Below are 24,897 nucleotides of genomic sequence, written 5' to 3' on the forward strand. Positions count from 1 at the left end.
CGGCTCTCATTTCTTTGCACCCTCGGCCCAGCGCACCTCGGCCTTCGCGCGCGCACAGGGCTCCCAATATTCGAAAATAAAACATTTCTGAATAACCCACAATCAATGAGAGCCGGCTAGCAGGCTAGAGCTGACCAAGTTTTGACCTTCCTAAGTATTGTCAATGAAAATTCGTGTACAGGTGGCAGTTAGTTGGGCCAGCCCTCCCAAATCGTCACGTTAAAATTTTCCATGAGCAGAGCAGATTGCTCAAACGACAATCCGATAGGCAAATATGAAACATATCTTTTCAACAATAATTTCACGCGCAATATCAAACTTTGAAACGCTTAGAACTACGCCGAAAAAAGCCATAAATAACAGAGACTTAAAATTCATGAAAAAACAAAAGGAAATCGAGAACCAGTTGCCCTTTCAAGGCATTTTCTCCTGTATTTTAGATATTGTCTCATGCATTTACTGTATTTTTTGGCTTCTAGAAGGAAGGGGGGGGGGGAGCTACGGTTACGCTACGCCCCTGGATGGCGACGGAGCTAGGCGACTACCCATCGACCTGCCTTCTGCCCCGCCGCCATCATGAAATTGTCCGCCATTTTAAATTTTTCGACCGAGAAGCGCCTGGGACCAGGTTACACCAGGCCTGGTCGCAACGGGTGGCCAAGTGTGTTAGCGCGTCGGCCTCTCACCGCTGTGGCCAAGGTTCGAATCCTGGCTCAAACTGGGGATTTTTCCGGGTTCCTGCCTTGGTTCGAATTTGTGTCACAAGTGAGTTGAAGTTATTCTCCCGTGTTTCCAGTCTTCTCGGATAAGGACACTAAACCGGAGGTCCCGTCTCTTCAAGCTGCACTACATTAACCTGAACCGAAGATACGTAAAAGAACCACTGGGGACGCAATAAACCCTCTGGCAGTGACCACCCCCAGTGACAGTGCTAAATAACCGAGGGCCATATGTTAGAAAACTGTATATTCGGTTAAATATGCTACCCTCGATAAACAAAGATTACAAACAAAGATTACACACTAGAAAAGTTATGTTGACTGTTTTTGTTTTATTCGCACTAGCGACACTTGGTTTATTTTAAAAATGAGTACATCACGAGAATGCAATACATTTGAATTTACAATTTTTTCTTTGTCTAAAATATATATATGACAAAAATTATTAAATAGCATAATCAAAATGTGCCTTGTTTGCATCGATATAATTCCGGCGATACAAATTTATTTGTAATGTTATCATTCGCAAGTTATTAACTATATTTCTATAATTCGAATCTTTGACAATTTCATTGCAATTACTTAATTGCGTATGCTACTCGACACATACTTTTTTATTTTATATTATCAAGACTTCCTGCTCGGTCCCGGCGAACTCTCGGGAGACTTCGCAGAGTACGGCTTCGGCTTCGGTGGGGGCACGAGTGAATTGACTGACTGCCTCGAGGGCTTCGGCGGGCGTTCGGGGCCCACAACGTGTCTCGGCTTGACGTCGGGCCGCTTCTCCGGTGTTGACGTCGTTTTTCTGGGTAAGGGAGTCGGGCGTGGGGATCTGACAGGAAGCGGAGGATTTGCTTCAACTGATCGAACAGTCGGGTTCGATGACGTCACGGTCGGACCTTCAGAAGTCATTGGTTTTCCTGATGATGTTGAAATAGTTGAAGACGACGATGATACCACTTTACCGTTGACTGTCTTCACATGTTTTGTCGTCGTCGTTGATGAAGACGACCATGACGAACCTGTGATCGTGGAAGATCGAGACGGGAAGAAATTATCAGGAGCACTAACTATGAAATTTTCCCAGCCCGAGAGACCTAGCGGCGGTGGAGGTGAGGACCAGAAATCCCCCGATGTGGGAGGCGAACGAGATGCCTCAACGTCAGGGGTTTTCGATGAGATTTCACCAGAAGAACCCGAAGGCTTCGGCGGAAGTTCCGCGCCATCGGGGGACGAACGCTTTGGTATCTGCTCATCAGAGGAGAAATCTTTCTCTTCCGTTGGCACAGGGACCGAATCGTAACGGAATTTATCGCCTTGTGAAGTTGGCGTTGGGGAGATGCCGGCGGAGGAGGGAGTGAGCGTCCCCTCGGGTGACGCCAGCGAGGCGCGCGAGCCCGCACTCGTCATGGACGAGCGCGAAAACACGCTGTCAGCAATCGATATTGTGTCGGGCGATGCGACTTTGTCGTAGGGGTTTCGGCGCATGATGATTTCGCCGAAGTCCACGCTGGAGGAGTCGGAGGAGCCTCTGGAGACGGTGCTCGAGCGTTTTATGGGGAGGGGGATGGGGAAGCCGTAGTCGTCGGCGTCTGGATCCGTCTGGAACACAAACAAGAGCGTTTAGTGAGATTTCTACATAAATATTTCTGAACCAAAACAAAATCTGTAGTTACAAATGATGCTTTAAGAGCAGCCTCTGACAGCCGCCATTTTGTCATCATAGCAAAATACCAAGTGTGAGAAAGTATCCATTTCCATCAACTGATTTGCGGAAGCTGTTGCGATATTTTTTATTTAATTTTGTGAGTAAAATATTGAAATTCAGATGGTTATTTCGAGATTTTAATGTGCATAGCAATATCAGATGAAAACAAAGGTGTGACTGACAAAATTTTGTTTCTGTTTTCTGTTTTGTATAAAGGATTTTTCTCCAAGACCGTAATACAAACTCTCTTGTGAAATCGCTCTTTGGGTCCGAAAGAGCCCAGTCCCTCACGGCATTTCTTAAACTCTGAACTGCACATCTTTTGACACAATCAAACTTTTTTCAGGTTTTCCACGTTTGCTATGAACCTTTCCTTCTGCCGGAAAAGTAACGAGTTCTTCATGGGCTGGGCATGTCCTCGAGTAAGAGCAAACATTAACCCTCTGAGCATCTTACCTTCTCCTCCCTCCTTTCCTCTCCAAAGTTCACGCTATCTCTTGCTTTGGTTGGTAACGGTGGAGGGGTACCCTCGGGACTTGCAGGACTCGCAGGCGCGTCCACCCCGTCCATGGGTGGAGTAGAGATGGGGCCGATTATCATAGAGCGTCTGGGAGGCAGGGGTGGCGGGATGTAAGACTCGTCGATATCGGTGGTTAGGAGAGAGCTACCTGATCGCTCTTTCCTGGTCGTAGGCGAATTGCTGTGAACAATAAATCAATATTGATTTATTGTTAGGCATAGTACAAATGGCGCAAGGAATAATTTAAGTTTCTAAGCAAGAAACCCTCTTCTATTGAAGACAAGCCATCGAAAGCGAAGTCAACAGTCAACTAACGCGAACAAGCCAATAAACAGCGGATTACCTTCTTTCCGAGTATCGGATCTTACCAGCCGGCGGTCACGTGATCCGAACTAGCCAATAAATAGCGAATAACCTTCTGTCCGCGTATCGGTTCTTACCAGCCGGCGGTCACGTGACGAGAACCAGCCAATAAATAGCAGATTACCTTCTGTCCGCGTATCGGTTCTTACCAGCCGGCAGTCACGTGACGCGATCAAGCCAATAAATAGCAGATTACCTTCTTTCCGCGTATCGGATCATGCCAGCCGGCGAAGAGCTCCTGTTATCCTTCTTACGCTGCGCGACAACAGACGGCGAGCCGAGCGAGGACTGTGCCGAGATCCTGTCAGCGACGGGGTCCGAGGGAGGGCGGACCAGCACCAGCCTGTCCACAGACGGGTCGGACGGCGGACGGCCCTCCTTGTCCGGGATGGGCGGGGCGCTCTCGTCCTCTTCTCTCAAGGCGCTCAGCGATGACATGCTGCTGCTGAGTGACGTCATGGAGCTGTTTAACGTGGAGGTGGAGCCCATTACGGGGGACTGGGGAGAGGTAGATAAGTCACGTGAAAATCAATACCTTACCAAATCTTCAATAGCTCGAAACTGACTCAAAGCAATTTCTGTTTAGCTTCAATCACTCTTCTGTATGTTTAAACATTAATTACTTGAACCTCCTTAAAAAAGGCGAAATTGCACCTTAACATTCGATATCATAATTCATTTACGACAACAATATTTAATTTATAAATTGGAATCCAACTCATGACTTCGAATTTTTAGGAGTTATATGATTGAAATCGTGATTTCCCTGAAGGTCGAGTCATTGCATGTGATCTGTGATATGACTCGAAATATTGAGTCCCCTGAAGGTCGAGTTATTGAGGTTGATCTGTTATATGACTCGAAATCATGATTTCCCTTAAGGTCGAGTTATTGCATATGATCTGTGATATGATTCGAAATCCTGATTTCCCTAAAGGTCGCGTTATTGCGTGTGATCTGTTATATGACTCGAAATCATAATTTCCCTAAAGGTCGAGTTATTGCACGTGTCTCGAAATCATGATCTCTTTGAAGGTCGAGTAATTAGGAGTAAGGTTTGGCACGAGCAAGTAATGCAGTCGTGAGTGGACTAGGATCTAGCCACGGAGAAACCCACCTTATTGGAGTCGTACCACAAGCTGTGCCGAGAGTCACGTGATTCCCGTGAGTCACGCAAGTCCGGATGTTCGCCTGCTACACTAGCCGTGGGACGACGGGCGAGGCTTGGACTAGGCCTGCACAAGGGAACACAGTACAGTCACGCAAAGCGATGGTCACGCAAAGACAAAACGATAATAAAAGAGAGGCAATCTTCACACACACACGGACACACTCTTGCAAACATGTCACGCACACACTTGCCAACATGTCACGCACACAGTTGCCAACATGTCACGCACACACTTGCCAACATGTCACGCACACAGTTGCCAACATGTCACGCACACACTTGCCAACATGTCACGCACACACTTGCCAACATGTCACGCACACAGTTGCCATCATGTCACGCACACACTTGCAAACATGTCACGCACACACTTGTCAACATATCACGCACACAGTTGTGAACATGTCACGCACACAGTTTCCAACATGTCACGCACACAGTTTCCAACATGTCACGCACCCAGTTTCCAACTTGTCATACACTCAGTTTCCAACATGTCACGCACCCAGTTTCCAACTTGTCATACACTCAGTTTCCAACATGTCACGCACCCAGTTTCCAACTTGTCATACACTCAGTTTCCAACATGTCACGCACACACTTGCCAACAAGTCTAGCAAACAGTTTCTTACAAGTCGCGCACTCAGTTTCCAACATGTCACGCACACACTTGCCAACATGTCACAAACACACTTACCAACATGTCACGCACACAGTTGCCAACATGTCACCCACACAGCTACCAGCCTGTCACGCACAAAGTTGCCAACATGTCATGCACACAGTTGCCAACATGTCACGCACACAGTTGCCAACTTGTCATACACTCAGTTTCCAACATGTCACGCACACAGTTGCCAACATGTCACGCAAACAGTTGCCAACATGTCACGCAAACAGTTTCTTACATGTCACGCACTCAGTTGCCAACATGTCACGCACACAGTTGCCAGCATGTCACGCAAACTGTTGTCACGCTAACATGCTTATCAACATTTGTTAAATTTTTGAGTGAATTCTGACGGATTATATACTTCTTAGTTTGGAGACTCAGCTTTCTGTCTTTGGGCTTCGCAGGCGAAGGCTCCGGCGTTAGAACCTGGTGGTATAAAGTGTAGTATTGAGTCTCAAAACAGTAAGTGATGATAACGACTAAAGCTCAAAACAATAAAAGAGATAAAGCCAAACTCCTTTTGATGCATACGCCGATTGATTCGTGTAGATTACTTCAAACGTTGACAATTTTTGCGTACAAAAATTTTGCACACTGCCACGAATTTTCGCACGATTTTATTATTTGTGTATCTTATTTTAACGCTATAAGAAAAAAAAAGTATATTACCATAGGTGCTGTTACCTACAGTTCTTCAGGGGGTATATCCCGTGGTAGTATTGGGTGAGGTTATCTGCGGCTCTTCAGGGGGTATACCCCGTGGGAGTATGGGTGCGGTAACCTAGGGTTCTTCAGGGGGTATACCCCGTAGTAGTATGGGTGGGGTTACCTGCGGCTCTTCAGGGGGTATACCCCGTAGTAGTATGGGTGCGGTAACCTAGGGTTCTTAAGGGGTTATACCCCATAGTAGTATGGGTGCGGTTACCTGTTATTCTTCAGAGGGTATACCCCGTAGTAGTATGGGTGCGGTAACCTAGGGTTCTTCAGGGGGTATACTCCGTAGTAGTATGGGTGCGGTTAGCTGCGGCTCTTCAGGGGGTATACCCCGTAGTAGTATGGGTGCGGTTACCTGCGGCTCTTCAGGGGGTATACCCCGTGGTAGTGTGGGTGCGGTTACCTGGGGTTCTTCAGGGGGTATACCCCGTAGTAGTATAGGTGCGGTTACCTGCGGCTCTTCAGGGGGTATACCCCGTGGGAGTATGAGTGCGGTTACCTGAGGCTCTTCAGGGGTTACACCCCGTAGTAGTATGGGTGTGCTTACCAGCGGCTCTTCAGGGGGTATACCCAGTGGTAGTATGGGTGCGGTTACCTGCGGCTCTTCAGGGGGTATACCCCGTGGGAGTATGAGTGCGGTTACCTGAGGTTCTTCAGGGGTTACACCCCGTAGTAGTATGGGTGCGGTTACCAGCGGCTCTTCAGGGGGTATACCCCGTGGTAGTATGGGTGCGGTTACCTGGGGTTCTTCAGGGGGTATACCCAGTAGTAGCATGGGTGCGGTTACCTGGGGTTCTTCAGGGGGTATATACTCCTCTCCCGTGACGTCAGCACGCATCTTGGCGAACATGTGTGTCATTTTGTGGTGGAACGGCATCAGGTCTTTGGTGGCCTGACGTTGATGGAGCGCTAGACCTTCCTCTAGGATGGGGATCTGCGGTCATATACAATACAATTTTGGATAACTTCCAACAGAAAATCTAGCAATTTCTTTGAATGAGCGTCAAATAGCTTGTACCAGGAAAGGGAAGGCAGCGGCAATAGTTTTTGTGTCTTGAAATGTAAACATGCCAGTATCCATGTGCAGTGTTCCCACTCGACGCTTTTAAAATTGATCTTGGATTTTCCCAAAATCACTGTTTTCTGCATTCCTGTGTACTCTTCAACAGTATCAATTTTTTAAATTAAAATTTGAACATTAATCCAAAGCAATATCCTAAAACTATGTAAAATCATGGAAATTATCTAGGTACATGATTTTTGGCAGGGCGCTGCTTGAACTGTAGAATTAGAATCCGATTTAAGGACTGAGGTGAGGGATAAGAATTCGGAGACACGAAAGTTGTTAAAGTTTGAGATGCGCGCAATATTTACCTGGTCTTTGATGGCCTCATCCAGCATTTCCACATACTTCTCATCGGCGGGGTTGGACAGGATGTAGCCCGGGGCGAAGAAGATGTTTGTGTATTTGTCCGTCCCGCCCATGACGGCGGCATCGATGACCCCATTCAGTATCATGCTCAGGGGGTTGATACTGAGTGACGGGTCCGCCGTATGGCGCGCGATAAGGCTCCGTAGGTCGGCATTCTTGTTCTGTACAGTCTCCACGGCGTTACGGATCGGGCTGATTTCCTCCTGTAAGCGGATCAATGCTCAGCTTTATGTAGATCGCTAGCTGGATTAGGCTCGCTAACAGATGTTGGGGATACAGCGTGGCTTACGCTTGGTTTAATAAGTGTGCACTCTGAGAATCCATGGGCCGTAACCCGCGCAACACCATTGCTAAGGTATACAGGCCCAGTTCCCATGTGTGTGTGATAGATACGTTCTTTGGTACGTAGCATTTACCTTTGTAGTGGATATGACAGGAAACCATTTGAGAATACCGGGCAACGGCGAGGCGATAGTGATGGAAGTACGCTCCAGCCAAAGGCTCTGACAAATTATAACGTCAAACACTGGTTATCAAAAAGATCTACAGTTTCAGCATCATCGAAAGGCTTATAAATTGACGTTGTGAATACGTTGTGTGGGATAGAGGAAAGGGGTGTGTGCGACAGAGGAAACGGGTGTGTGCGACAGAGGAAAGGGATGTGGCGACAGAGGAAAGGAGTGTGGGCCACTGAGGAAACGGGTGTGGGCCACAGAGGATAGGGGTGTGGGTGACAGAGGAAAGGGGTGTGGGCCACAGAGGAAAGGGGTGTGTGCGACAGAGGAAAGCAGTGTGGGCCACAGAGGAAAGGGTATATAGTTTTGCTGCTTCTTACCGCGAACTCGTTTGACTTGTCCTTAACTCCTTTGTGAAATGGACGATCGAAAGTGAACCGCTGAACGTGGTTCACCTTGTAATAACTGAAATTAACAATGACAATTAATGGTTTGCTCCGGAACACACAACACCGAAGGGCTGATCAATGCGAGTCAGCCAGCTGGATAGATAAAACAATGTAGTTCAAAATCTGAGTAATTTCCACCTGGTAATCCTCTCATCGACATCGCGGCCCATGAAGCGGTCTTCATGATCAGACAGGGGCAAGAGACGGCAGGTTTGCATGTCTAGTGGCGAGTCAAGAAAGCAGGCAGACAATTAGGTCGGCTTATGGTGCGCAGGTAAAGATATCATATGCGAAATGCATATGTTTTGGCAAATCGTCTTAAAATAAGACCGCTTTTGGACCGCGTTCAAGGAATGCGCAAGCCCTATACTAAACGCCTGATAAAAAGAGAATGAATTATAGAAAGGATACATTGGCCAGGAGACTCTAGAATGTCGGCTTCTGGATCCGTCAGCTTGTCCATCATCTGCAAAACACAATGAAAGGTGAACTAACCAATCAAAAACGCCTCTCAGAAGAACCAATTAGGACAGACCTGGGCATCCGGGAATTGCGCTTGCATCCTCCGATTGAAGTCACCCATCTTCTCGTATTCAAGTCCTCGGTACACAAATGACTTGTTCTGTTAATCAGATCAATCAGAAAATGAGCCGATTGAAACACAATGGTATCCAAAGGTTTACATGGCCACAAATGCCCGTGCCATCAACCACTCCGCCAATTATCAAATCTGGCCTGGGCGCGAGACGGTTTTGCCACCAACGTAAGCCAGTGAAGTAAAGGGAATAGATAATCTATGAATTAGGGAATCGGTGGTTTTAATATGTTATCACACCTTACCCTAATCGAGGTCGGGAATCCTTTGCCGAAGAGTCCCACGCGGAAATACTCGGGCTCAGGCCGCAGCTTGCTCATGATATTGTCGTAAAACTTCGCCTCTGATCTCTGTAAAACGAGGACGAACATTAAAGGACAAAATGTCAAGCTGTTTTTGACGAATACAAGACAAATCAGGGTCCTACCAAACTATTATATCCCTTAACCACCGAACTATGGAGCTATGACACAAGACACACGAGTGTGTAGTGCTGGACATACCAGAATCTCACTGAGTCTAACGAAGTCATAAAGCTCGTTTTCGTAGAGCTCTGCCAGCTCCTTGCACAGTGCAATCCCCTTCTCCCAGCACTAGAAAAGAGAGATTTATGTCAATACAACTTACCGTGCAATAGACAGGGGGTGTCGACAAAGGGGATGGAGTGGGGGGTGTTAATTGTAATGGCGGGAGGGGGGTGGAGTAGGGGTGTTAATTGTAATGGCGGGAGGGGGTGGAGTGGGGGTGTTAATTGTAATGGCGGGAGGGGGTGGAGTGGGGGTGTTACTTGTAATGGAGGTAGGGGGTGGAGTGGGGGTGTTAATTGTAATGGGGGAGGGGGGATAGAGTTAACAATCAGTGTACATGTTTACAGAATGATAAAAAATCGGGCGTGCAAAACAAGTATGCATGTTCTTATTTGTTCAGGTCTGATTCGATTAGCCTCAGAGGACCATCAAAGCCCATCATATAAAGGATTGTATTGTTTTATTTGTTGACCTATAAAGTTTCGAGCCAAGAAAACCTGGGTCTCGTACAAATCGTGTAGGGCTGGAAACAATACCTTGCCCTTGTCAAAGAACTTGATGGAGTCCAAGTAGAGTTTCTCCTTCAGTTGCCTCTCGGTGATCGACGTCTTGGACGCGTCTATCGGCCTGTCAGCCCACTGCACAAAGATTCAACGACAAGCACAAAGATTCAACGACAAGCACAAAGATTCGACTGCAAACACAAAGATTCAACGACAAGCACAAAGATGTAACGACAAGCACAAAGATTCAACGACAAGCACAAAGATTCAACGACAAGCACAAAGATTTAACGACAAGCACAAAGATTCAACGACAAGCACAAAGATGTAACGACAAGCACAAAGATTCAGTGACAAGCACAAAGATGTAACGACAAGCACAAAGATACAACGACAAGCACAAAGATACAACGACAAGCACAAAGATACAACGACAAGCACAAAGATCCAACGACAAGCACAAAGATACAACGACAAGCACAAAGATTCAACGACAAGCACAAAGATTCAACGACAAGCACAAAGATTCAACGACAAGCACAAAGATTCAACGACAAGCACAAAGATCCAACGACAAGCACAAAGATTCAACGACAAGCACAAAGATTCAACGACAAGCACAAAGATCCAACGACAAGCACAAAGATCCAACGACAAGCACAAAGATACAACGACAAGCACAAAGATTCAACGACAAGCACAAAGATTCAACGACAAGCACAAAGATACAACGACAAGCACAAAGATTCGACTGCAAGCACAAAGATTCAACGACAAGCACAAAGATCCAACGACAAGCACAAAGATTCAACGACAAGCACAAAGATTCAACGACAAGCACAAAGATTCAACGACAAGCACAAAGATTCAACGACAAGCACAAAGATTCAACGACAAGCACAAAGATTTAACGACAAGCACAAAGATTCAACGACAAGCACAAAGATTCGACTGCAAACACAAAGATTCGACTGCAAACACAAAGATGTAACGACAAGCACAAAGATTCAACGACAAGCACAAAGATTCAACGACAAGCACAAAGATTTAACGACAAGCACAAAGATCCAACGACAAGCACAAAGATTCAACGACAAGCACAAAGATTCAACGACAAGCACAAAGATTCAACGACAAGCACAAAGATTCAACGACAAGCACAAAGATTCAACGACAAGCACAAAGATTCAACGACAAGCACAAAGATTCAACGACAAGCACAAAGATTCAACGACAAGCACAAAGATTCAACGACAAGCACAAAGATTCAACGACAAGCACAAAGATTCAACGACAAGCACAAAGATTCAACGACAAGCACAAAGATTCAACGACAAGCACAAAGATTTAACGACAAGCACAAAGATTCGACTGCAAGCACAAAGATTCGACTGCAAACACAAAGATTCGACTGCAAACACAAAGATTCAACGACAAGCACAAAGATTCAACGACAAGCACAAAGATTCAACGACAAGCACAAAGATTCAACGACAAGCACAAAGATTTAACGACAAGCACAAAGATCCAACGACAAGCACAAAGATTCAACGACAAGCACAAAGATTCAACGACAAGCACAAAGATTCAACGACAAGCACAAAGATTCAACGACAAGCACAAAGATTCAACGACAAGCACAAAGATTCAACGACAAGCACAAAGATTTAACGACAAGCACAAAGATTCAACGACAAGCACAAAGATTTAACGACAAACACAAAGATACAACGACAAGCACAAAGATACAACGACAAGCACAAAGATTCAACGACAAGCACAAAGATACAACGACAAGCACAAAGATACAACGACAAGCACAAAGATTCAACGACAAGCACAAAGATACAACGACAAGCACAAAGATACAACGACAAGCACAAAGATACAACGACAAGCACAAAGATCCAACGACAAGCACAAAGATACAACGACAAGCACAAAGATTCAACGACAAGCACAAAGATTCAACGACAAGCACAAAGATACAATGACAAACACAAAGATTCAACGACAAGCACAAAGATTCAACGACAAGCACAAAGATTCAACGACAAGCACAAAGATTCAACGACAAGCACAAAGATACAATGACAAACACAAAGATTCAACGACAAGCACAAAGATGTAACGACAAGCACAAAGATTCAGTGACAAGCACAAAGATTCAACGACAAGCACAAAGATACAACGACAAGCACAAAGATTCAACGACAAGCACAAAGATTCAACGACAAGCACAAAGATCCAACGACAAGCACAAAGATCCAACGACAAGCACAAAGATCCAACGACAAGCACAAAGATTCAACGACAAGCACAAAGATTCAACGACAAGCACAAAGATACAACGACAAACACAAAGATTCAACGACAAGCACAAAGATTCAACGACAAGCACAAAGATACAATGACAAACACAAAGATTCAACGACAAGCACAAAGATTCAACGACAAGCACAAAGATTCAACGACAAGCACAAAGATTCAACGACAAGCACAAAGATACAATGACAAACACAAAGATTCAACGACAAGCACAAAGATGTAACGACAAGCACAAAGATTCAGTGACAAGCACAAAGATTCAACGACAAGCACAAAGATACAACGACAAGCACAAAGATTCAACGACAAGCACAAAGATTCAACGACAAGCACAAAGATCCAACGACAAGCACAAAGATCCAACGACAAGCACAAAGATCCAACGACAAGCACAAAGATTCAACGACAAGCACAAAGATTCAACGACAAGCACAAAGATACAACGACAAGCACAAAGATACAACGACAAGCACAAAGATTCAACGACAAGCACAAAGATACAACGACAAGCACAAAGATACAACGACAAGCACAAAGATACAACGACAAGCACAAAGATCCAACGACAAGCACAAAGATACAACGACAAGCACAAAGATTCAACGACAAGCACAAAGATTCAACGACAAGCACAAAGATACAATGACAAACACAAAGATTCAACGACAAGCACAAAGATTCAACGACAAGCACAAAGATTCAACGACAAGCACAAAGATTCAACGACAAGCACAAAGATACAATGACAAACACAAAGATTCAACGACAAGCACAAAGATGTAACGACAAGCACAAAGATTCAGTGACAAGCACAAAGATTCAACGACAAGCACAAAGATACAACGACAAGCACAAAGATTCAACGACAAGCACAAAGATTCAACGACAAGCACAAAGATCCAACGACAAGCACAAAGATCCAACGACAAGCACAAAGATCCAACGACAAGCACAAAGATTCAACGACAAGCACAAAGATTCAACGACAAGCACAAAGATACAACGACAAACACAAAGATTCAACGACAAGCACAAAGATTTAACGACAAGCACAAAGATTCAACGACAAGCACAAAGATTCAACGACAAGCACAAAGATTTAACGACAAGCACAAAGATTTAACGACAAGCACAAAGATTCAACGACAAGCACAAAGATGTAACGACAAGCACAAAGATTCAGTGACAAGCACAAAGATACAACGACAAGCACAAAGATACAACGACAAGCACAAAGATACAATGACAAACACAAAGATTCAACGACAAGCACAAAGATTCAACGACAAGCACAAAGATTCAACGACAAGCACAAAGATTCAACGACAAGCACAAAGATCCAACGACAAGCACAAAGATTCAACGACAAGCACAAAGATCCAACGACAAGCACAAAGATCCAACGACAAGCACAAAGATCCAACGACAAGCACAAAGATTCAACGACAAGCACAAAGATTCGACTGCAAGCACAAAGATTCAACGACAAGCACAAAGATCCAACGACAAGCACAAAGATTCAACGACAAGCACAAAGATTCAACGACAAGCACAAAGATTCAACGACAAGCACAAAGATTCAACGACAAGCACAAAGATTCAACGACAAGCACAAAGATTCAACGACAAGCACAAAGATTTAACGACAAGCACAAAGATTCAACGACAAGCACAAAGATGTAACGACAAGCACAAAGATTCAGTGACAAGCACAAAGATACAACGACAAGCACAAAGATACAACGACAAGCACAAAGATACAATGACAAACACAAAGATTCAACGACAAGCACAAAGATTCAACGACAAGCACAAAGATTCAACGACAAGCACAAAGATTCAACGACAAGCACAAAGATTTAACGACAAGCACAAAGATTCAACGACAAGCACAAAGATGTAACGACAAGCACAAAGATTCAGTGACAAGCACAAAGATGTAACGACAAGCACAAAGATACAACGACAAGCACAAAGATACAACGACAAGCACAAAGATACAACGACAAGCACAAAGATCCAACGACAAGCACAAAGATACAACGACAAGCACAAAGATTCAACGACAAGCACAAAGATTCAACGACAAGCACAAAGATTCAACGACAAGCACAAAGATTCAACGACAAGCACAAAGATCCAACGACAAGCACAAAGATTCAACGACAAGCACAAAGATTCAACGACAAGCACAAAGATCCAACGACAAGCACAAAGATCCAACGACAAGCACAAAGATACAACGACAAGCACAAAGATTCGACTGCAAGCACAAAGATTCGACTGCAAGCACAAAGATTCGACTGCAAGCACAAAGATCCAACGACAAGCACAAAGATCCAACGACAAGCACAAAGATTCAACGACAAGCACAAAGATTCAACGACAAACACAAAGATTCAACGACAAGCACAAAGATTCAACGACAAGCACAAAGATACAACGACAAGCACAAAGATTCAACGACAAGCACAAAGATACAACGACAAGCACAAAGATTCAACGACAAGCACAAAGATTCAACGACAAGCACAAAGATTCACCGACAAGCACAAAGATTCAACGACAAGCACAAAGATTCAACGACAAGCACAAAGATTCAACGACAAGCACAAAGATCCAACAACAAGCACAAAGATCCAACGACAAGCACAAAGATTCAACGTCAAGCACAAAGATTCGACTGCAAACACAAAGATTCAACGACAAGCACAAAGATTCAACGACAAGCACAAAGAATCAACGACAAGCACAAAGATTCAACGACAAGCACAAAGATTCAACGACAAGCACAAAGATTCAACGACAAACACAAAGATTCAACGACAAGCACAAAGATTCAACGACAAACACAAAGATTCAACGACAAGCACAAAGATACAACGACAAGCACAAAGATACAACGACAAGCACAAAGATGTAACGACAAGCACAAAGATGTAACGACAAGCACAAAGATTCAGTGACAAGCACAAAGATACTACGACAAGCACAAAGATGTAACGACAAGCACAAAGATGTAGCGACAAGCACAAAGATACAACGACAAGCACAAAGATTCAACGACAAGCACAAAGATTCAACGACAAGCACAAAGATGTAGCGACAAGCACAAAGATACAACGACAAGCACAAAGATTCAACGACAAGCACAAAGATTCAACGACAAGCACAAAGATACAACGACAAGCACAAAGATTCAACGACAAGCACAAAGATTCAACGACAAGCACAAAGATCCAACGACAAGCACAAAGATTCAACGACAAGCACAAAGATTCAACGACAAGCACAAAGATGTAACGACAAGCACAAAGATGTAACGACAAGCACAAAGATTCAGTGACAAGCACAAAGATGTAACGACAAGCACAAAGATACAACGACAAGCACAAAGATACAACGACAAGCACAAAGATACAACGACAAGCACAAAGATCCAACGACAAGCACAAAGATACAACGACAAGCACAAAGATTCAACGACAAACACAAAGATTCAACGACAAGCACAAAGATTCAACGACAAGCACAAAGATTCAACGACAAGCACAAAGATCCAACGACAAGCACAAAGATTCAACGACAAGCACAAAGATTCAACGACAAGCACAAAGATCCAACGACAAGCACAAAGATACAACGACAAGCACAAAGATGTAACGACAAGCACAAAGATGTAACGACAAGCACAAAGATTCAGTGACAAGCACAAAGATTTAACGACAAGCACAAAGATTCAACGACAAGCACAAAGATGTAACGACAAGCACAAAGATTCAACGACAAACACAAAGATTCAACGACAAGCACAAAGATTCAACGACAAGCTCAAAGATTCAACGACAAGCACAAAGATTCAACGACAAGCACAAAGATTCAACGACAAGCACAAAGATTCAACGACAAACACAAAGATTCAACGACAAGCACAAAGATACAACGACAAGCACAAAGATACAACGACAAGCACAAAGATGTAACGACAAGCACAAAGATGTAACGACAAGCACAAAGATTCAGTGACAAGCACAAAGATACTACGACAAGCACAAAGATGTAACGACAAGCACAAAGATGTAGCGACAAGCACAAAGATACAACGACAAGCACAAAGATTCAACGACAAGCACAAAGATTCAACGACAAGCACAAAGATACAACGACAAGCACAAAGATTCAACGACAAGCACAAAGATTCAACGACAAACACAAAGATTCAACGACAAGCACAAAGATACAACGACAAGCACAAAGATTCAACGACAAGCACAAAGATTCAACGACAAGCACAAGGATACAACGACAAGCACAAAGATACAACGACAAGCACAAAGATTCAACGACAAGCACAAAGATTCAACGACAAGCACAAAGATTCAACGACAAGCACAAAGATTCAACGACAAACACAAAGATTCAACGACAAGCACAAAGATACAACGACAAGCACAAAGATACAACGACAAGCACAAAGATTCAACGACAAGCACAAAGATTCAACGACAAGCACAAAGATTTAACGACAAGCACAAAGATGTAACGACAAGCACAAAGATTCAGTGACAAGCACAAAGATGTAACGACAAGCACAAAGATACAACGACAAGCACAAAGATACAACGACAAGCACAAAGATACAACGACAAGCACAAAGATTAATTGACAAGCACAAAGATTCAACGACAAGCTCAAAGATTCAACGACAAGCACAAAGATTCAACGACAAGCACAAAGATTCAACGACAAGCACAAAGATTCAACGACAAGCACAAAGATACAACGACAAGCACAAAGATTCAACGACAAGCACAAAGATTCAACGACAAACACAAAGATTCAACGACAAGCACAAAGATACAACGACAAGCACAAAGATTCAACGACAAGCACAAAGATTCAACGACAAGCACAAAGATTCAACGACAAGCACAAAGATTCAACGACAAGCACAAAGATCCAACGACAAGCACAAAGATTCAACGACAAGCACAAAGATTCAACGACAAGCACAAAGATCCAACGACAAGCACAAAGATACAACGACAAGCACAAAGATGTAACGACAAGCACAAAGATGTAACGACAAGCACAAAGATTCAGTGACAAGCACAAAGATTTAACGACAAGCACAAAGATTCAACGACAAGCACAAAGATGTAACGACAAGCACAAAGATTCAACGACAAACACAAAGATTCAACGACAAGCACAAAGATTCAACGACAAGCTCAAAGATTCAACGACAAGCACAAAGATTCAACGACAAGCACAAAGATTCAACGACAAGCACAAAGATTCAACGACAAACACAAAGATTCAACGACAAGCACAAAGATGTAACGACAAGCACAAAGATTCAGTGACAAGCACAAAGATGTAACGACAAGCACAAAGATACAACGACAAGCACAAAGATACAACGACAAGCACAAAGATACAACGACAAGCACAAAGATCCAACGACAAGCACAAAGATACAACGACAAGCACAAAGATTCAACGACAAGCACAAAGATTCAACGACAAGCACAAAGATTCAACGACAAGCACAAAGATTCAACGACAAGCACAAAGATCCAACGACAAGCACAAAGATTCAACGACAAGCACAAAGATTCAACGACAAGCACAAAGATCCAACGACAAGCACAAAGATCCAACGACAAGCACAAAGATACAACGACAAGCACAAAGATTCAACGACAAGCACAAAGATTCAACGACAAGCACAAAGATACAACGACAAGCACAAAGATTCGACTGCAAGCACAAAGATTCAACGACAAGCACAAAGATCCAACGACAAGCACAAAGATTCAACGACAAGCACAAAGATTCAACGACAAGCACAAAGATTCAACGACAAGCACAAAGATTCAACGACAAGCACAAAGATTCAACGACAAGCACAAAGATTTAACGACAAGCACAAAGATGTAACGACAAGCACAAAGATTCAGTGACAAGCACAAAGATTCAACGACAAGCACAAAGATACAACGACAAGCACAAAGATTCAACGACAAGCACAAAGATTCAACGACAAGCACAAAGATCCAACGACAAGCACAAAGATCCAACGACAAGCACAAAGATCCAACGACAAGCACAAAGATTCAACGACAAGCACAAAGATTCAACGACAAGCACAAAGATACAACGACAAACACAAAGATTCAACGACAAGCACAAAGATTTAACGACAAGCACAAAGATTCAACGACAAGCACAAAGATTCAACGACAAGCACAAAGATTTAACGACAAGCACAAAGATTTAACGACAAGCACAAAGATTCAACGACAAGCACAAAGATGTAACGACAAGCACAAAGATTCAGTGACAAGCACAAAGATACAACGACAAGCACAAAGATACAACGACAAGCACAAAGATACAATGACAAACACAAAGATTCAACGACAAGCACAAAGATTCAACGACAAGCACAAAGATTCAACGACAAGCACAAAGATTCAACGACAAGCACAAAGATCCAACGACAAGCACAAAGATTCAACGACAAGCACAAAGATCCAACGACAAGCACAAAGATCCAACGACAAGCACAAAGATCCAACGACAAGCACAAAGATTCAACGACAAGCACAAAGATTCGACTGCAAGCACAAAGATTCGACGACAAGCACAAAGATCCAACGACAAGCACAAAGATTCAACGACAAGCACAAAGATTCAACGACAAGCACAAAGATTCAACGACAAGCACAAAGATTCAACGACAAGCACAAAGATTCAACGACAAGCACAAAGATTCAACGACAAGCACAAAGATTCAACGACAAGCACAAAGATTTAACGACAAGCACAAAGATTCAACGACAAGCACAAAGATGTAACGACAAGCACAAAGATTCAGTGACAAGCACAAAGATACAACGACAAGCACAAAGATACAACGACAAGCACAAAGATACAATGACAAACACAAAGATTCAACGACAAGCACAAAGATTCAACGACAAGCACAAAGATTCAACGACAAGCACAAAGATTCAACGACAAGCACAAAGATTTAACGACAAGCACAAAGATTCAACGACAAGCACAAAGATGTAACGACAAGCACAAAGATTCAGTGACAAGCACAAAGATGTAACGACAAGCACAAAGATACAACGACAAGCACAAAGATACAACGACAAGCACAAAGATACAACGACAAGCACAAAGATACAACGACAAGCACAAAGATTCAACGACAAGCACAAAGATTCAACGACAAGCACAAAGATTCAACGACAAGCACAAAGATTCAACGACAAGCACAAAGATCCAACGACAAGCACAAAGATTCAACGACAAGCACAAAGATTCAACGACAAGCACAAAGATCCAACGACAAGCACAAAGATCCAACGACAAGCACAAAGATTCAACGACAAGCACAAAGATTCAACGACAAGCACAAAGATTCAACGACAAGCACAAAGATTCAACGACAAGCACAAAGATTCAACGACAAGCACAAAGATTCAACGACAAGCACAAAGATTCAACGACAAGCACAAAGATTCAACGACAAGCACAAAGATTCAACGACAAGCACAAAGATTTAACGACAAGCACAAAGATTCAACGACAAGCACAAAGATGTAACGACAAGCACAAAGATTCAGTGACAAGCACAAAGATACAACGACAAGCACAAAGATACAACGACAAGCACAAAGATACAATGACAAACACAAAGATTCAACGACAAGCACAAAGATTCAACGACAAGCACAAAGATTCAACGACAAGCACAAAGATTCAACGACAAGCACAAAGATTTAACGACAAGCACAAAGATTCAACGACAAGCACAAAGATGTAACGACAAGCACAAAGATTCAGTGACAAGCACAAAGATGTAACGACAAGCACAAAGATACAACGACAAGCACAAAGATACAACGACAAGCACAAAGATACAACGACAAGCACAAAGATCCAACGACAAGCACAAAGATACAACGACAAGCACAAAGATTCAACGACAAGCACAAAGATTCAACGACAAGCACAAAGATTCAACGACAAGCACAAAGATTCAACGACAAGCACAAAGATCCAACGACAAGCACAAAGATTCAACGACAAGCACAAAGATTCAACGACAAGCACAAAGATCCAACGACAAGCACAAAGATCCAACGACAAGCACAAAGATACAACGACAAGCACAAAGATTCGACTGCAAGCACAAAGATTCGACTGCAAGCACAAAGATTCGACTGCAAGCACAAAGATCCAACGACAAGCACAAAGATCCAACGACAAGCACAAAGATTCAACGACAAGCACAAAGATTCAACGACAAACACAAAGATTCAACGACAAGCACAAAGATTCAACGACAAGCACAAAGATACAACGACAAGCACAAAGATTCAACGACAAGCACAAAGATACAACGACAAGCACAAAGATTCAACGACAAGCACAAAGATTCAACGACAAGCACAAAGATTCACCGACAAGCACAAAGATTCAACGACAAGCACAAAGATTCAACGACAAGCACAAAGATTCAACGACAAGCACAAAGATCCAACAACAAGCACAAAGATCCAACGACAAGCACAAAGATTCAACGTCAAGCACAAAGATTCGACTGCAAACACAAAGATTCAACGACAAGCACAAAGATTCAACGACAAGCACAAAGAATCAACGACAAGCACAAAGATTCAACGACAAGCACAAAGATTCAACGACAAGCACAAAGATTCAACGACAAACACAAAGATTCAACGACAAGCACAAAGATTCAACGACAAACACAAAGATTCAACGACAAGCACAAAGATACAACGACAAGCACAAAGATACAACGACAAGCACAAAGATGTAACGACAAGCACAAAGATGTAACGACAAGCACAAAGATTCAGTGACAAGCACAAAGATACTACGACAAGCACAAAGATGTAACGACAAGCACAAAGATGTAGCGACAAGCACAAAGATACAACGACAAGCACAAAGATTCAACGACAAGCACAAAGATTCAACGACAAGCACAAAGATGTAGCGACAAGCACAAAGATACAACGACAAGCACAAAGATTCAACGACAAGCACAAAGATTCAACGACAAGCACAAAGATACAACGACAAGCACAAAGATTCAACGACAAGCACAAAGATTCAACGACAAGCACAAAGATCCAACGACAAGCACAAAGATTCAACGACAAGCACAAAGATTCAACGACAAGCACAAAGATGTAACGACAAGCACAAAGATGTAACGACAAGCACAAAGATTCAGTGACAAGCACAAAGATGTAACGACAAGCACAAAGATACAACGACAAGCACAAAGATACAACGACAAGCACAAAGATACAACGACAAGCACAAAGATCCAACGACAAGCACAAAGATACAACGACAAGCACAAAGATTCAACGACAAGCACAAAGATTCAACGACAAGCACAAAGATTCAACGACAAGCACAAAGATTCAACGACAAGCACAAAGATCCAACGACAAGCACAAAGATTCAACGACAAGCACAAAGATTCAACGACAAGCACAAAGATCCAACGACAAGCACAAAGATACAACGACAAGCACAAAGATGTAACGACAAGCACAAAGATGTAACGACAAGCACAAAGATTCAGTGACAAGCACAAAGATTTAACGACAAGCACAAAGATTCAACGACAAGCACAAAGATGTAACGACAAGCACAAAGATTCAACGACAAACACAAAGATTCAACGACAAGCACAAAGATTCAACGACAAGCTCAAAGATTCAACGACAAGCACAAAGATTCAACGACAAGCACAAAGATTCAACGACAAGCACAAAGATTCAACGACAAACACAAAGATTCAACGACAAGCACAAAGATACAACGACAAGCACAAAGATACAACGACAAGCACAAAGATGTAACGACAAGCACAAAGATGTAACGACAAGCACAAAGATTCAGTGACAAGCACAAAGATACTACGACAAGCACAAAGATGTAACGACAAGCACAAAGATGTAGCGACAAGCACAAAGATACAACGACAAGCACAAAGATTCAACGACAAGCACAAAGATTCAACGACAAGCACAAAGATACAACGACAAGCACAAAGATTCAACGACAAGCACAAAGATTCAACGACAAACACAAAGATTCAACGACAAGCACAAAGATACAACGACAAGCACAAAGATTCAACGACAAGCACAAAGATTCAACGACAAGCACAAGGATACAACGACAAGCACAAAGATACAACGACAAGCACAAAGATTCAACGACAAGCACAAAGATTCAACGACAAGCACAAAGATTCAACGACAAGCACAAAGATTCAACGACAAACACAAAGATTCAACGACAAGCACAAAGATACAACGACAAGCACAAAGATACAACGACAAGCACAAAGATTCAACGACAAGCACAAAGATTCAACGACAAGCACAAAGATTTAACGACAAGCACAAAGATGTAACGACAAGCACAAAGATTCAGTGACAAGCACAAAGATGTAACGACAAGCACAAAGATACAACGACAAGCACAAAGATACAACGACAAGCACAAAGATACAACGACAAGCACAAAGATTAATTGACAAGCACAAAGATTCAACGACAAGCTCAAAGATTCAACGACAAGCACAAAGATTCAACGACAAGCACAAAGATTCAACGACAAGCACAAAGATTCAACGACAAGCACAAAGATACAACGACAAGCACAAAGATTCAACGACAAGCACAAAGATTCAACGACAAACACAAAGATTCAACGACAAGCACAAAGATACAACGACAAGCACAAAGATTCAACGACAAGCACAAAGATTCAACGACAAGCACAAAGATTCAACGACAAGCACAAAGATTCAACGACAAGCACAAAGATCCAACGACAAGCACAAAGATTCAACGACAAGCACAAAGATTCAACGACAAGCACAAAGATCCAACGACAAGCACAAAGATACAACGACAAGCACAAAGATGTAACGACAAGCACAAAGATGTAACGACAAGCACAAAGATTCAGTGACAAGCACAAAGATTTAACGACAAGCACAAAGATTCAACGACAAGCACAAAGATGTAACGACAAGCACAAAGATTCAACGACAAGCACAAAGATTCAACGACAAACACAAAGATTCAACGACAAGCACAAAGATTCAACGACAAGCTCAAAGATTCAACGACAAGCACAAAGATTCAACGACAAGCACAAAGATTCAACGACAAGCACAAAGATTCAACGACAAACACAAAGATTCAACGACAAGCACAAAGATTCAACGACAAGCACAAAGATTCAACGACAAGCTCAAAGATTCAACGACAAGCACAAAGATTCAACGACAAGCACAAAGATTCAACGACAAGCACAAAGATTCAACGACAAACACAAAGATTCAACGACAAGCACAAAGATTCAACGACAAGCTCAAAGATTCAACGACAAGCACAAAGATTCAACGACAAGCACAAAGATTCAACGACAAGCACAAAGATTCAACGACAAACACAAAGATTCAACGACAAGCACAAAGATACAACGACAAGCACAAAGATACAACGACAAGCACAAAGATGTAACGACAAGCACAAAGATGTAACGACAAGCACAAAGATTCAGTGACAAGCACAAAGATACTACGACAAGCACAAAGATGTAACGACAAGCACAAAGATGTAGCGACAAGCACAAAGATACAACGACAAGCACAAAGATTCAACGACAAGCACAAAGATTCAACGACAAGCACAAAGATACAACGACAAGCACAAAGATTCAACGACAAGCACAAAGATTCAACGACAAACACAAAGATTCAACGACAAGCACAAAGATACAACGACAAGCACAAAGATTCAACGACAAGCACAAAGATTCAACGACAAGCACAAGGATACAACGACAAGCACAAAGATACAACGACAAGCACAAAGATTCAACGACAAGCACAAAGATTCAACGACAAGCACAAAGATTCAACGACAAGCACAAAGATTCAACGACAAACACAAAGATTCAACGACAAGCACAAAGATACAACGACAAGCACAAAGATACAACGACAAGCACAAAGATTCAACGACAAGCACAAAGATTCAACGACAAGCACAAAGATTTAACGACAAGCACAAAGATGTAACGACAAGCACAAAGATTCAGTGACAAGCACAAAGATGTAACGACAAGCACAAAGATACAACGACAAGCACAAAGATACAACGACAAGCACAAAGATACAACGACAAGCACAAAGATTAATTGACAAGCACAAAGATTCAACGACAAGCTCAAAGATTCAACGACAAGCACAAAGATTCAACGACAAGCACAAAGATTCAACGACAAGCACAAAGATACAACGACAAGCACAAAGATTCAACGACAAGCACAAAGATACAACGACAAGCACAAAGATACAACGACAAACACAAAGATTCAACGACAAGCACAAAGATACAACGACAAGCACAAAGATTCAACGACAAGCACAAAGAATCAACGACAAGCACAAAGATTCAACGACAAGCACAAAGATTCAACGACAAGCACAAAGATTCAACGACAAACACAAAGATTCAACGACAAGCACAAAGATTCAACGACAAACACAAAGATTCAACGACAAGCACAAAGATACAACGACAAGCACAAAGATACAACGACAAGCACAAAGATGTAACGACAAGCACAAAGATTCAGTGACAAGCACAAAGATA

General features: G+C 42.9%; 1 protein-coding gene across 1 annotated transcript in view; it reads right to left on the reverse strand.

Annotated features, from left to right (window-relative positions):
* Window positions 1-1,031: 1,031 nt before the first annotated feature.
* LOC5502832 (dedicator of cytokinesis protein 1) overlaps window positions 1,032-24,897 on the reverse strand; it is a 50,394-nt gene continuing 26,528 nt past the window's right edge. Inside the window, exons 40-54 of the mRNA XM_048733473.1 lie at window positions 9,863-9,964; window positions 9,303-9,392; window positions 9,045-9,149; window positions 8,740-8,826; window positions 8,616-8,670; window positions 8,343-8,424; window positions 8,136-8,220; window positions 7,717-7,803; window positions 7,243-7,503; window positions 6,656-6,802; window positions 5,516-5,580; window positions 4,428-4,545; window positions 3,507-3,808; window positions 2,884-3,127; window positions 1,032-2,321 (exon numbers count right to left, since the gene is read on the reverse strand). Coding sequence (XP_048589430.1) covers window positions 1,347-2,321; window positions 2,884-3,127; window positions 3,507-3,808; window positions 4,428-4,545; window positions 5,516-5,580; window positions 6,656-6,802; window positions 7,243-7,503; window positions 7,717-7,803; window positions 8,136-8,220; window positions 8,343-8,424; window positions 8,616-8,670; window positions 8,740-8,826; window positions 9,045-9,149; window positions 9,303-9,392; window positions 9,863-9,964 — 2,805 coding nt within the window. The 3' untranslated portion in view covers window positions 1,032-1,346. The remainder of the gene's footprint in view (window positions 2,322-2,883; window positions 3,128-3,506; window positions 3,809-4,427; window positions 4,546-5,515; window positions 5,581-6,655; window positions 6,803-7,242; window positions 7,504-7,716; window positions 7,804-8,135; window positions 8,221-8,342; window positions 8,425-8,615; window positions 8,671-8,739; window positions 8,827-9,044; window positions 9,150-9,302; window positions 9,393-9,862; window positions 9,965-24,897) is intronic.

Source organism: Nematostella vectensis, chromosome 10 (assembly GCF_932526225.1).
Source record: "Nematostella vectensis chromosome 10, jaNemVect1.1, whole genome shotgun sequence".
NCBI lineage: Eukaryota > Metazoa > Cnidaria > Anthozoa > Actiniaria > Edwardsiidae > Nematostella > Nematostella vectensis.